The 10,832-nt window shown below is 50.5% G+C and overlaps 4 protein-coding genes across 4 annotated transcripts; 2 read left to right on the top strand and 2 right to left on the bottom strand.

Annotated features, from left to right (window-relative positions):
- Positions 1–1,099: 1,099 nt before the first annotated feature.
- BJY04DRAFT_31993 (URC4/urg3 family protein) lies at positions 1,100–3,748 on the top strand. Its single transcript, XM_073720129.1, has 5 exons — positions 1,100–1,457; positions 1,551–2,002; positions 2,106–2,595; positions 2,645–3,237; positions 3,295–3,748. Exons 2-5 carry the CDS (start codon positions 1,664–1,666, stop codon positions 3,376–3,378), a joined length of 1,506 nt encoding a protein of 501 aa, XP_073572845.1. The 5' UTR covers positions 1,100–1,457; positions 1,551–1,663; the 3' UTR covers positions 3,379–3,748.
- Positions 3,749–3,871: 123 nt separating this feature from the next.
- On the top strand, positions 3,872–5,432 carry BJY04DRAFT_31976 (Rag GTPase GTR1). The gene is made up of 2 exons (XM_073720128.1): positions 3,872–4,247; positions 4,305–5,432. The coding sequence occupies exons 1-2, from the start codon at positions 4,054–4,056 to the stop codon at positions 5,110–5,112; spliced, it is 1,002 nt and encodes a 333-aa protein (XP_073572844.1). The 5' UTR covers positions 3,872–4,053; the 3' UTR covers positions 5,113–5,432.
- A 314-nt stretch (positions 5,433–5,746) lies between these two features.
- BJY04DRAFT_185585 (AP-1 complex subunit mu) lies at positions 5,747–7,891 on the bottom strand. Its single transcript, XM_073710792.1, has 6 exons — positions 7,654–7,891; positions 7,423–7,551; positions 6,998–7,227; positions 6,454–6,943; positions 6,033–6,404; positions 5,747–5,962 (listed from the first exon to the last, which is right to left on the bottom strand). Exons 1-6 carry the CDS (start codon positions 7,690–7,692, stop codon positions 5,882–5,884), a joined length of 1,341 nt encoding a protein of 446 aa, XP_073572843.1. The 5' UTR covers positions 7,693–7,891; the 3' UTR covers positions 5,747–5,881.
- A 674-nt stretch (positions 7,892–8,565) lies between these two features.
- Positions 8,566–9,749, bottom strand: BJY04DRAFT_185583 (mitochondrial 54S ribosomal protein mL57). Its single transcript, XM_073710791.1, has 3 exons — positions 9,310–9,749; positions 9,003–9,235; positions 8,566–8,943 (listed from the first exon to the last, which is right to left on the bottom strand). Exons 1-3 carry the CDS (start codon positions 9,698–9,700, stop codon positions 8,788–8,790), a joined length of 780 nt encoding a protein of 259 aa, XP_073572842.1. The 5' UTR covers positions 9,701–9,749; the 3' UTR covers positions 8,566–8,787.
- Positions 9,750–10,832: the final 1,083 nt, after the last annotated feature.

Genomic DNA, 10,832 nt, shown 5'->3' with positions numbered 1-10,832 from the left:
ATGAACGGACCACCGTTATGGCTATGCACGTCCAGAATCGGGCACAGTCCGCTGGACCGCACCGTCAGTGCTTAAATGAGGGCGGAGTCTCCGTCCGGCGTCCACCTAGACACAAGCAGTAGTGAAGGACTGAACGGACTTCGTGTTGAAAACAGAGAGATTCGTTGAAATCTCATGCTCTAACTGATTTGAGGGTGCAAACTTTAAAGATGAAACGGCGCCGGCTGACCCAGCAGTATGGCCAGGGCAAAGACTCCCGCATTAGCGGCCGTCCAGGTTGTCGACATTTAGAGGGGTGGTGTGAGTGTCATACTGTCACTGTCAGTCGTCTGTTACTGAAATACAGGAGATGAGAAAGTAGTATCATACGGTTCGTCCCGACTCCTCCCATGTCATCAAGGCTCAAGCAGCCTGAAGGATTCATCAGCGCTGTCAACGACTCAACGGTACAAGTTTCCGGAGGGTCGCTAAAGGTGGGCCCACAACCAGACACTCAATGCCAAATAATGCTGAACTTTTGGCGAGGCATTTTCTTGGGTCAATAATTATTAATGTTGGCCTGGATTTGCATGTTGAGTGCTCTGCTCTGCTAAAGTGTTGGATTCACGGCGGTAACTCCGGCCGTTCTCCGGCACCTAGCAGTCGAAGGCACTACTCCTTTCTGGTTTCGTTATGGTGGAAAAGTCACTGCAGAAAATCCGAGAAATAATACTAAGTATAATATGATAATAAAGGATGCTATAGGCATGGAATAGTGCCCTCATCCCGCGCGTACCTTGCATGGTGAGTCCAAAGTCCAACAAGACTACGGAGTAAACGAGGGGCCTAAGCAGAATAGTATCGGAGTGTTTTCTAGGACCGTTCAGCGCTGGATTCTAGATCTGCAATCTTTTCCCAAGAGAGTTTTTGTTCGCGGAAATAGCAGGATCACCAGCATAAGAATGAGCATTGTGCCATACTGGAAGGGGTTTGGTGGGCAGAGCTATATCAGACGCTAGGCACTTAGACGCCCTGCAAGCTCCCCACCTCCCGACTCCGAGGTTCTCCCAATTGACGAGTTATAACCAACTATAACTCTGCCTCGTCCAGGCCTTTTGTCATTAACGAAAGGAACCACCTCCTTACCCCCCCAATTCTGGCCCATCATGGCCTCTTAAATTCGCCTTTTGCACCAGCCCGCCCCGCTCTGGCTTCTGCCACCAAGTGCCACTATTTGTCGCTCCTCAGGTACCACGCCCACCTCTGCGTTCCCCTACCACGGCTCTCCTTCATCTCCTCCTCCATACTTTCGGACCCTTTGCGATTTCTCTGTCCTCCTTCATCCGCTGTGAAAAGGGCCCTCGGACTCTCTTGCAGAGCATGCAGTTGACTTAAGATCTCCTCCGAATCGAGAAGCGAAAAAGAAATCTAAAGGAATCGCACCTAGCGGGCAGTCCTGCAGATCATTATCTTTTCATGTATCTCCCCTCCCCTCTCCTATCCGAACATGGTCCTCCTGGATCGATGGTGGTTGTGCATCTCCACTAACATGCCGGGGCTTCCCTCTTTAGCTCGACCCTCCTCAGCCTCGCCTGCAGCACAGAAACAATTCGATTGTCCTCCCCCTCAGCAACAAAGCAATTCTCGTCTTTCTCTGTCGCACTGACCCCTTCACGCTTCCGCCATGGGTATCTTCAAGCGCAAAGACTCCAAGAACTCAATCCCGCCGGAGAAGGACGACCGTGACTCGTTCGTATCCGTTAACAGCGCCCGTACATCTAATGCCTCGTTGAAATCGCCGGGCTACAAGGGGGGCGGCTTACCCTCCTCTATTCCTGAGCTGTCTATCGCGAGTCCCCCCGATCCGGCCCTAGATCCAGCAGCCTACTTGCGCAGTATCCATGCCGTTCGACAGCGAGCCCATGTCATAACTAGAAAGGCCAAGAGGAACGCTCTGAATCATTTCGATGTTGACATGACCAAATTCGCTGAAACGGCGTCCTACGTGGTGTCGATTATCAAGGTGAGCTAGCCCCATTATCCATGCCATTGCCCCTCCAAATCATGTGATACTCTTCTCGCTCGCTTTTCGATGTCGCTCACATTTTCTTTTCTTGCGACAAAAGCGAGACTACGCTCCCGATTACTCGTCCATTCCTCCTCATGGTCGCTGGCAACATTTTGATGTTGGCGGAAGGCCTCGTGTCAATCAACTACTTCAATCATGGCCGAGCACAATCGATGCGCAGGAACGGACCCGCCGATTGATCGATCTTTTCGTGGTGTCGGTGCTTTTGGATGCCGGCGCGGGGAACAAATGGTCGTACAAATCCAAGGAGTCCGGTAGAGTTTACTCTCGGAGTGAGGGTCTAGCTGTGGCCTCGTTGGAAATGTTCAAGAGTGGACTGTTCAGCAGCGACCCAACGGAACCTTGCCAAGTTGATGGAGCAGGGCTCAAGAAGATCAGTGTTCAGCTATTAGCCAAGGGATTCCAGCACTCAGAGCAGAACCCGCTCGCTGGAATTGAGGGCCGTGCTGGGCTTCTTATAAGGCTTTCCGATGCGCTAAACCACCAAGAGTTCTTTGGTGTAGATGCACGGCCGGGCAACATGCTCGGTATGACTACCAGTCTTCAAGCTTTGTGATTTCCAGCTAAACGTCTTAGATTACCTCCTTTCCCACCCATCAACTTTAGCGTCTTCGGTACCGATCGTCCCGATAACAACACTATGGACGGTTCTCATGGACGGTTTCGCTTCAATTTGGCCCCCGTCTCGGACGAAGGTTGATGGGTTGTCCATTGGAGATGCCTGGCCATGCTCCGCCCTTCCTCGGTCGCCCCCAGCACAATCCTGGGAGAACATTGTGCCCTTCCATAAGCTCACGCAGTGGCTATGCTACTCAATCATGGTTCCGATGTCAAAATTGATGAAGATCCATTTTGCCGGCAGCGAACTCCTTACCGGTCTCCCAGAATATCGAAATGGTGGTCTCCTCATTGATCTAGGGCTGCTGACCCTCAAAGAGGCCGACCTCGAGCGAGGCCTTGCAGCATACAAAGAGAATGCGCGAATCAAAGGGCAACCTAGCATGGAAGTCGTGCCTCTCTTCTCGACAGATGATGATGTAGTTGTCGAATGGCGAGCGGTCACTGTCGGTTTCCTTGATGATCTTCTAGACGAGGTCAATGGACAACTGGGGCTTCTAGGTGAAGACCAATTGACTTTGGCCCAGATGCTTGAAGCCGGCACATGGAAGGTATGCTCATATCTCATCTTTTCTGTTAGCGCTGCTTATACTGACGCACACTCTCAGGGTGGTCGGGAAATCGCCGAAGTCTCGAGACCGAACACGAAAGAGCCACCTATCATGATTCGCTCCGATGGCACTGTTTTCTAATTTGCGCATTCTGCCGAACTTCTGTTTAGATACCAGACACCATCAGCGTCATACTTTTTAGAATAGCTGGGTGTCATTTTTACGAAGTTTAACGACCATGTGTATGCTTTCTACTTTCATCCACCCACATTACTTTGTTTCCCCATACCATATTATCTTCATTTCTTATACACAATTCGTGTTCATTTGGTTTTTGGACGGTTCTTTTGTACGATTTCGTGACCATGAGGCAGCAATTTCTCCAATTCTGGGTTCTTTGGGGCTGGCATGATCATGGTGATAAGTGTGAGGTCTCAGCTACCTATACCAGAAAAATGACAAGGCTAGTCTAGCAAATCCGCACAGTGCATTGGCAAGACCTAAGGTTTATGATCCTTCTGCAAGGCCATCTGTATATCGTAGGTAGGCACGTGATAGCTCGGAAGATAGTTGAGCCGAAAATGCAACGATATGACGAGGCTGGTCCAGTGATTCGTCCCCAACTTCGAGGTCCATGCAAGCCATAACTACTTCCTTCATTACGAAGCTCCGAGTTTGACACATCTTCGACAGGCCCCGATGGGAACAAGAACCATTGGATCCTGAGCCTGAGGCCATACAAAAGCTGTTCCCCTCTCCAACGGCAGCTGCGGGGTATCCGTGTATCCCAGTAACACCTCCACACCACTGATAACAATGGACGGCCGGAAGAAGAAGAGAAAGGTCCTCTTGATGGGCAAGAGTGGCTCGGGGAAGTCGTCTATGCGGTCAATCATATTCAGCAATTATGTTGCAAAGGATGTACGTCGGCTAGGAGCAACAATTGATGTTGAGCATAGTCATGTCAAGTTCATGGGGAATCTGACGTTGAACCTCTGGGATTGCGGAGGGTGTGTACTCTTATGGTTACAGTATGCGATACTTGTACTGATAAATGTGCGTTATAGACAAGATGCCTTCATGGAAACATATCTCGCATCGCAACGGGGCAACATCTTCTCCGATGTCGCCGTTCTAATCTACGTCTTCGATATCGAATCCCGCGAAGTTGATCGTGACCTCGACACATACAGCGCGATAATCTCCGCTTTACGAGAGTACAGTCCCCACGCATACGTCTTCTGCCTTGTACATAAACTCGATCTCATCCAAGCCGAACACCGTCAGCGAATATACGACGAACGCTCCAACCTCATCCGCAGCCGCACAGAACACTTCACAATTGACACTTTCGGGAGCAGTATCTGGGATCAATCGCTATATAAAGCTTGGGCGGGGATAGTCCACAAACTCATTCCAAATCTCACGATTATCGAACGATTCCTGCAAGCCTTCGCCAAGCGAATCGATGCCGAGGAAGTCATCCTCTTCGAGCGCTCCACCTTCCTCACTGTAACCTCGGTCTCGTCTGAAATCGGCGACCTAAACCCCATATATGACCGCCATGAACGACTATCAAACATCATGAAGGCATTTAAGCACTGCGCTGCTCGCAATACACACACAACCCCCGCCTCCGCCGGCTTCGTCGTCATGCATACCAAAACACCGCAATTCAACGTCTTCCTTGGCCGTTTCACAGACAACACCTACATCTTCATCGTCGTTCCTCCCGGAGAGGCAGCATACAACTGCGCCGTCTTGAACACCATGCTCGCCAGAGAAGGGTTCTCCAAGGCTGCAGGTGCCACCCACGGCGACGGCTTCCCGCTCCCTGCGCCTGAGTCTCCTCAAAACGACTCAAATGGCCACTAACCAAGCATCGCAGCTCAAAAATTGCATCAACATTATGTGCTCATACACAATCTCACCACCTTCTCTCGCCTCTCTATCACCCGCGAAGGAAAGACTGTCCTATCCTATCCTACCTGCTTACATACCAACCCAGCTAGCCACCGTTTTGAGATACCCAACCATCCTTCAGACCCAGTACGATGGGAATTTGTATGTTTACCAAAATAAAATGAACCTGAAATGGAAAACATGATTCAAAATTCTTGATATCAGTAGTCACCACCTAATAGGTCGGTTTTCAGAGAGAGCTCTGGGCATGGTAATCAAGCTATTTGAGCCGGAACAGACTAGTTGAAGCGTAGGGTATAGTCTAGAACTTCAATGTATCTGACCTTCAGATTAGCGATTCTTATTTTTCAGTGTTGTGCTCTAGATCCCCGGCACTAAAAGTATCCGTGTTAGAAATATATATATTGGTGTCTCGGGAAAATCACAGTACATAGAAAAGAGATTCAAAGCCACCAGACTCGACCTACCAAGAGCACTAGTGTACATCAATCGAGTCCCTGAGTCAAGTTGTAATTCCTACATGTATTGCCTTATTTCATACGAATAGACAGGAGGAAGTTTCATACTTTCCTAAACAGAACCGGAACACAGAGTAAAGAAGTCATCTATTTCAACTACTGGAAACGCATATAATAGTCGCAGGCAAAAGGGAAAGGGAAAAAGGAAGTAAAGGAAAAGTAAAAAGAAAATAGAAGCAACAGAAAAAAAAAAGGCTTATACATCATTGTACATCCGGCATCCGGACCGCAATATCCCCCGACTGCGTAATGTAGCGAACCCACGGAAGCGAAGGGTATTGTAACTAAGTCGCATGAATGATTAGCATAAAGCTTCTGAGAATAAGAGAGGGTAAAGTAGGGAGGAAGTCAAACCTTCGGCTCCGTGATCTTCAAATACCGGACCTGAATCCCACTAGTCGTGAAATAAGGAATCTCAAACTTGACGTTGATTGGCCTTTTGGCTTTCCCCTGGAGCGTGCCACCCATGCTCCCTCCGAACCCACCGGTCATACCGCCGCCGTGCTCGTCGTCGCCCTTGACGGAGGGGAGACCGAGCTCGGCGCGCATAAGGAACTCCTTGCCGCCGCCGAACTGCTTGATTTTCCACACGATGGCGGACTTTTCGGGGGCGTAGTGGACTGTGCCGATGTTTGTGCGGAAGCGGGGAGAGTCGGCGTCGTCGGGGACGGGGACGACGATTTCGACGTTGTTGGCTGTGCTGCGGCGTTTGAATTGGGCTTTGGCCTGGGCAGTTTGTTAGTGCTGATTCTACAATTCAAGGGGGGAAGCATACCTTCAACATGTACTCCATTCGGGAACCAGAGTGTGATTCAACCAAGCACTCAACCCAGATAAGTGGCTTGACTTGTGTGTTTAGGCGGTAGCTCATCAGCTCGAACTCTCCGTCCGGCGGGATGAAGCTGATTGTGCGGTCGTTCTCGAATCGAGAGAGCCGGACACATTGATGGAATTTTACATCCTCCATTTCGACTGCCTTCCCGCGCGTGGCTCGCCCGGTCGTTTCAAACATGGCCTTGTCGTTTAGACCTAGACGGAGCTCTGGCATACCACTCAGATAACACTTCATCTTGACAGCGCCGAGGATCTCCGAGCGCAGCACGCTACCAGACGAGGAAACAAGGAGGTTAAGCGACTCGACCACATCGAGGAAGACTTCGTTCTTGCGGTAGCGAATTCCTTCGCTTCGCCAGGAGACTGCGTTCGTGACTGCGATGGGTGGCCGCGCCTGCACTTCCAACTTGTGTGATTCTTGTGTGATGTATCTTCGCAGAATAGGTTAGTTATGTTTGTCAGACAGTATATATCATCGAGCATACTCTTGTAAGATCTTGCTTTCTGTTGTTTGCGGGTAGCCGAAATCCATCATCTCATCGAGCAGTTCGTAGATAACCACGAAGTTGTCCCGAATACTCTCCTCCTCCAGCACCTTGAAGTACTCTGTGAAGACCTCCACAACCTTGTGGAGGAAGAGGAGTATTTCGGTCGCATTGGTGTTTTTCTTCGTTAAGGCGAGGATGTATAGGTTGCTGTGACGGATGTAGAGGTACTAGAAAATAGTCAGCACCCCGCAAGACATCTCGCTCCTCCTAATTATACTCCCAGCGTTAACTCCCCGCCTAATGTCCCTGAAAGCGCAGTTGTGGAATGCACAGAAATCACACCAGAGGGCGGGTTGCGGGGAGCGGCGGGGGAGCCGACACGTAAGGAGCTCGTCGCCAATCGCCAACAGCATCAGACGTACATTGATTCCTTCGTGGGAAAAACACGGCGGCACGGCGGAGCTTTCTTCTTCGGCGTCACTGAGGAGGATAGGGAATTTCTCGACGGCGGACATAGGAATGTCTCCGCGGTAGTTTCGGGCTAGGAGGGTCTACATTGGAAGAAGTCGGTCAGCATGAGCAGCAGGGACAGGCCGAGAGCTTGCGGCTAAGGCAATTGAGAGGAGATCTTGGTCTCAGCAAAGACGACATACCTTGCCCTTAAGATCGAGGAAGAAAATGGCCGACGCCATTGCGGAGGACGGGGGAGGAGTGGTCGAAGAGGTGAAGGCGGAGGTCAGGAGCTCTTGGGCGGTTTAGGCCAGCGAGACCACTAGTCGATCAAGTAGGGGAGAGCAATGCATACGCTTGAAGAGACGTGAACGAATGTATGGAGGAACGGTAGAGATGACGAGTTGCGAGGTACGAAGATCAGGTATATGATTGACCAGCTTTACTTTTTTGAGACTCAAAGGGACTAGAGCTGTAGGGCCCTTGTAGCCTGATTAGAGTGGCATCTATAGACGACTACGTAGACTGATATACGGGATTTATAGCAGAACTGTGCTTCGCGCATCAGTAATTGAGATATAAAAGATGCAGTCTTCTAAGATTTATGAGTTTTCTTCTAGATTCAACCCCTTGACACCTCATATTTAACAATCAAGACCCTGCTAGCATCTCGACCTGCGTAACCCCATCACGTGCACCTAGCCCAGTCCTGACCCAGCCCAGCGGCCAGCCAAGCCCAGAAAACCAGACTAACCGCATCGGACCTAGTGCATGGCTATATAAGCCCCAAATTTTCTCGCACTCTGGCTCGTTTTCTTTTTCGTACCAACGCTCCCACAAGACAGTGCAAGCTAGTATGCTCGCTGGTGTCCGGCATTCTGTCGGCCCAGCTCCGGGTTTTCTATTGCTATTTTGCGATACAGAGGTGCGCAGACGATGCATCGTTTATTCGAGGGTCCCATAAGAGCTGGCCGGGTATTTTGCGCTGTTACCCGGGCGGTGTCAGAGGGACCGCACATACTTTTTATCTTAGATCAGTATGATTGTGATTGTTGTCTTGAATATTTTGTTTTCCGTAGTGAGTGCCCGAGCTGAGCGTACTGTAAAGCGTGGTTGTCTGTTGTAGAAGTGGTGGTATTGCCGTCATATATCACAGACTAGGTAGTTAGTAGGTAGTTAGGTAGTAAAAGTACAAGTGGTAGTATATCCCCTGAGATTTCCGTCCCCTTCCTTCTTTCGTCCAACACGTACAGAGAAAATATCCAGAGAAACGAACAAAGATAAACGCCTTGAAAATGCTCCTGCAGCTATTTTCACACGAACCCGAACCCAACGATTTATGCCGTCACCAAGAACCCTAGAGGGGCTAATATCCGCTCGCGCGCAAGCTTGTTCGCGGCGAGCCCGCCCTTCTCCAGAGCAACGGCGCCAACAAGCGCGTAGAGAGTGTGTGCGAGGACGAGATCAATACCGGAGCCGTCGAGGTTATCGACCTGTTTAGGTTAGCATTATGCTTAGAGATAGTTGGAAATAATTGCGAGTGCAAGCCCACCTTCTTCGGACGCCATCTCAAGACCTTCCGTAGGTCGTGTCGGTCCGCAATCTCAGCTAGTCGGGACTTGTTTGTGAGGAATTTCTTGGTGCTGGAGGATAGGTTGTCTAGCCCGTCAAGGGCAGGGTGGGTGAATGGCTCGCGGCCAAAGGAGTCGGCAACTGGGGTGCTGTAGGTATTCGCAGGGCTTTGCGCGAGAGCGAGGGAAGCCTGGAGTTGGACGATGCGTTTTCCTAATGAAAGTCAGGGTTAGATCATGTACCATCGCCGGCATTGATTCGGCGAAACTGCGGAAAGAGAAACGTACCCAAGAAAGCGAGACGATCATTGAAACCTCGACGACCCTGATCGAAGCTCTTGTGCGTCACTGCAAGCCATTTCACCTCATCAGAGAGGACCTGGTCGCCGCCTTCGCCGAGAAAGTCAATGTAGAATTGGTTGAGCACCGCAGGATTTTGGTTGACAGGGAACTCGCGCCTGTTTGTGTCAAAGCGAATAGAGAAGGGAGCCTTCGCGCGAGGAGGTGTGTACGACCACCGCGGCTTGTCTGAGTAGTCGATTGGCGGCTCCTCAGCGGGTGTCGAGTAGGTACGGCGGAAGAGAGGAAGGGTGATGGACGCCGGGCTGGAGGAAACGAGAGAACGGCATGCGGAGCAGGAGATGGTCCTGGCTGCCCGAGCCGGGAATAACGAGGCCATGAGGTAGTGAGTTGGTGGGAGGAGCGGAGGCAATTGTCGTGATCGGGTCTTTTTTCAGAATGGTCGGCGTGGAATTCGAGATGTCTGGAAAGAATTCGGAGATGCGGCGCTAGTCCCGCTTAGGCTTAGCTTACTCAGGTACCCTCTACTTTGGCTACCACCAACATCATGCGATGTTTCGATGTGCCTTGTACTTGTGCTACAGCTGGAAATTTGGAAGAAAGTTTCGGTGTCTTGGAGTGTTCACACTGAGGTCTATTCCCTGAGATGGTTTCGGGCATTCTGGAATGACCTATCATCTTTCAAAGCGACCATGTTCGCCGGAAGACTGACTGGGCCCATGGTAGAATAACAGAATACACTCAAAAGTACTTCGTGCTTCTGACGGCCGGCCATGTTGAAAAGTTTCGCCATGTCTCTCACCGCAAGGTGAATCCTGGGGGTAGTTCTGATGATAAATCTGCCTACGAGAAACCCTGCCAGTGTGTTACACCTGAAGCTAGGGTAAGAGGCTGGAGACCAATGACGCCACGCAAACACCGCACCGAGCACCGGACAATTGCACGGCAAAAATAACCTCGAGACTCTGATGAAGCATTTGCGGCAATGAGAACTCGACGAAATGTGCATCAATACCCCTGGTTTAGTACTTTTGCTTGCGTGGTTCCAGCCACCTCAGGCTTGTCGTTGAGGAAAAGAAGGTTAGGGATAAGCGGTCTGCAAGCTGCAATTCCGGGCGTTGAGTATTTGGTAACATCCGGTCAGTAAATATGGAGCACACTTCTAGAATGTCGCCACAGTGGAAGTTCAATGTCACAGCCGACGGGGAATTTTGCCGTCGTGTACTTGCTCAGCAAGCGTTCTCCATAAGCGATACAAGAAAAAAAGAAAGGTTGAAACCCGCAGTTCCTCATTCTCGTCGGGGCGATCCCGTCGATTCGACTGAGCTTAAGCTGCTGAATCGCAAAGCAATCTTTATATTGGCCGCAGATGAAGCCGACTTGTCGGAACCAAGGCAGGATCCGAACCGTGTCCGCATTTGATGCAAGGATGGTAGACCGTAGGCCGGGTAGAAGTCAGTTGTTGGTGAAGGAAGGGTTCTCGCGTATCCGCTGCCAGTAGAGTATCTTGT

Source organism: Aspergillus karnatakaensis (assembly GCF_047715665.1).
Source record: "Aspergillus karnatakaensis strain CBS 102800 unplaced genomic scaffold BJY04scaffold_16, whole genome shotgun sequence".
Classification (NCBI taxonomy): Eukaryota; Fungi; Ascomycota; class Eurotiomycetes; order Eurotiales; family Aspergillaceae; genus Aspergillus; species Aspergillus karnatakaensis.
This window is presented reverse-complemented; position numbering and strand designations above follow the sequence as displayed.

Coding starts and splice junctions, on each gene's coding strand:
- BJY04DRAFT_31993 (XM_073720129.1), top strand. CDS start 1,664: ATGGGTATCTTCAAGCGCAAAGACTCCAAGAACTCAATCCCGCCGGAG. Junction 2,596..2,644: donor ACGGCCGGGCAACATGCTCG/GTATGACTACCA, acceptor TAAACGTCTTAG/ATTACCTCCTTTCCCACCCA. Junction 3,238..3,294: donor TTGAAGCCGGCACATGGAAG/GTATGCTCATAT, acceptor GCACACTCTCAG/GGTGGTCGGGAAATCGCCGA.
- BJY04DRAFT_31976 (XM_073720128.1), top strand. CDS start 4,054: ATGGACGGCCGGAAGAAGAAGAGAAAGGTCCTCTTGATGGGCAAGAGT. Junction 4,248..4,304: donor AACCTCTGGGATTGCGGAGG/GTGTGTACTCTT, acceptor TGTGCGTTATAG/ACAAGATGCCTTCATGGAAA.
- BJY04DRAFT_185585 (XM_073710792.1), bottom strand. CDS start 7,692: ATGGCGTCGGCCATTTTCTTCCTCGATCTTAAGGGCAAG. Junction 7,552..7,653: donor TCCTCGATCTTAAGGGCAAG/GTATGTCGTCTT, acceptor CTTCCAATGTAG/ACCCTCCTAGCCCGAAACTA. Junction 7,228..7,422: donor TTTCCCACGAAGGAATCAAT/GTACGTCTGATG, acceptor ACTATTTTCTAG/TACCTCTACATCCGTCACAG.
- BJY04DRAFT_185583 (XM_073710791.1), bottom strand. CDS start 9,700: ATGGCCTCGTTATTCCCGGCTCGGGCAGCCAGGACCATCTCCTGCTCC. Junction 9,236..9,309: donor TGATCGTCTCGCTTTCTTGG/GTACGTTTCTCT, acceptor GACTTTCATTAG/GAAAACGCATCGTCCAACTC. Junction 8,944..9,002: donor TGAGATGGCGTCCGAAGAAG/GTGGGCTTGCAC, acceptor TAACCTAAACAG/GTCGATAACCTCGACGGCTC.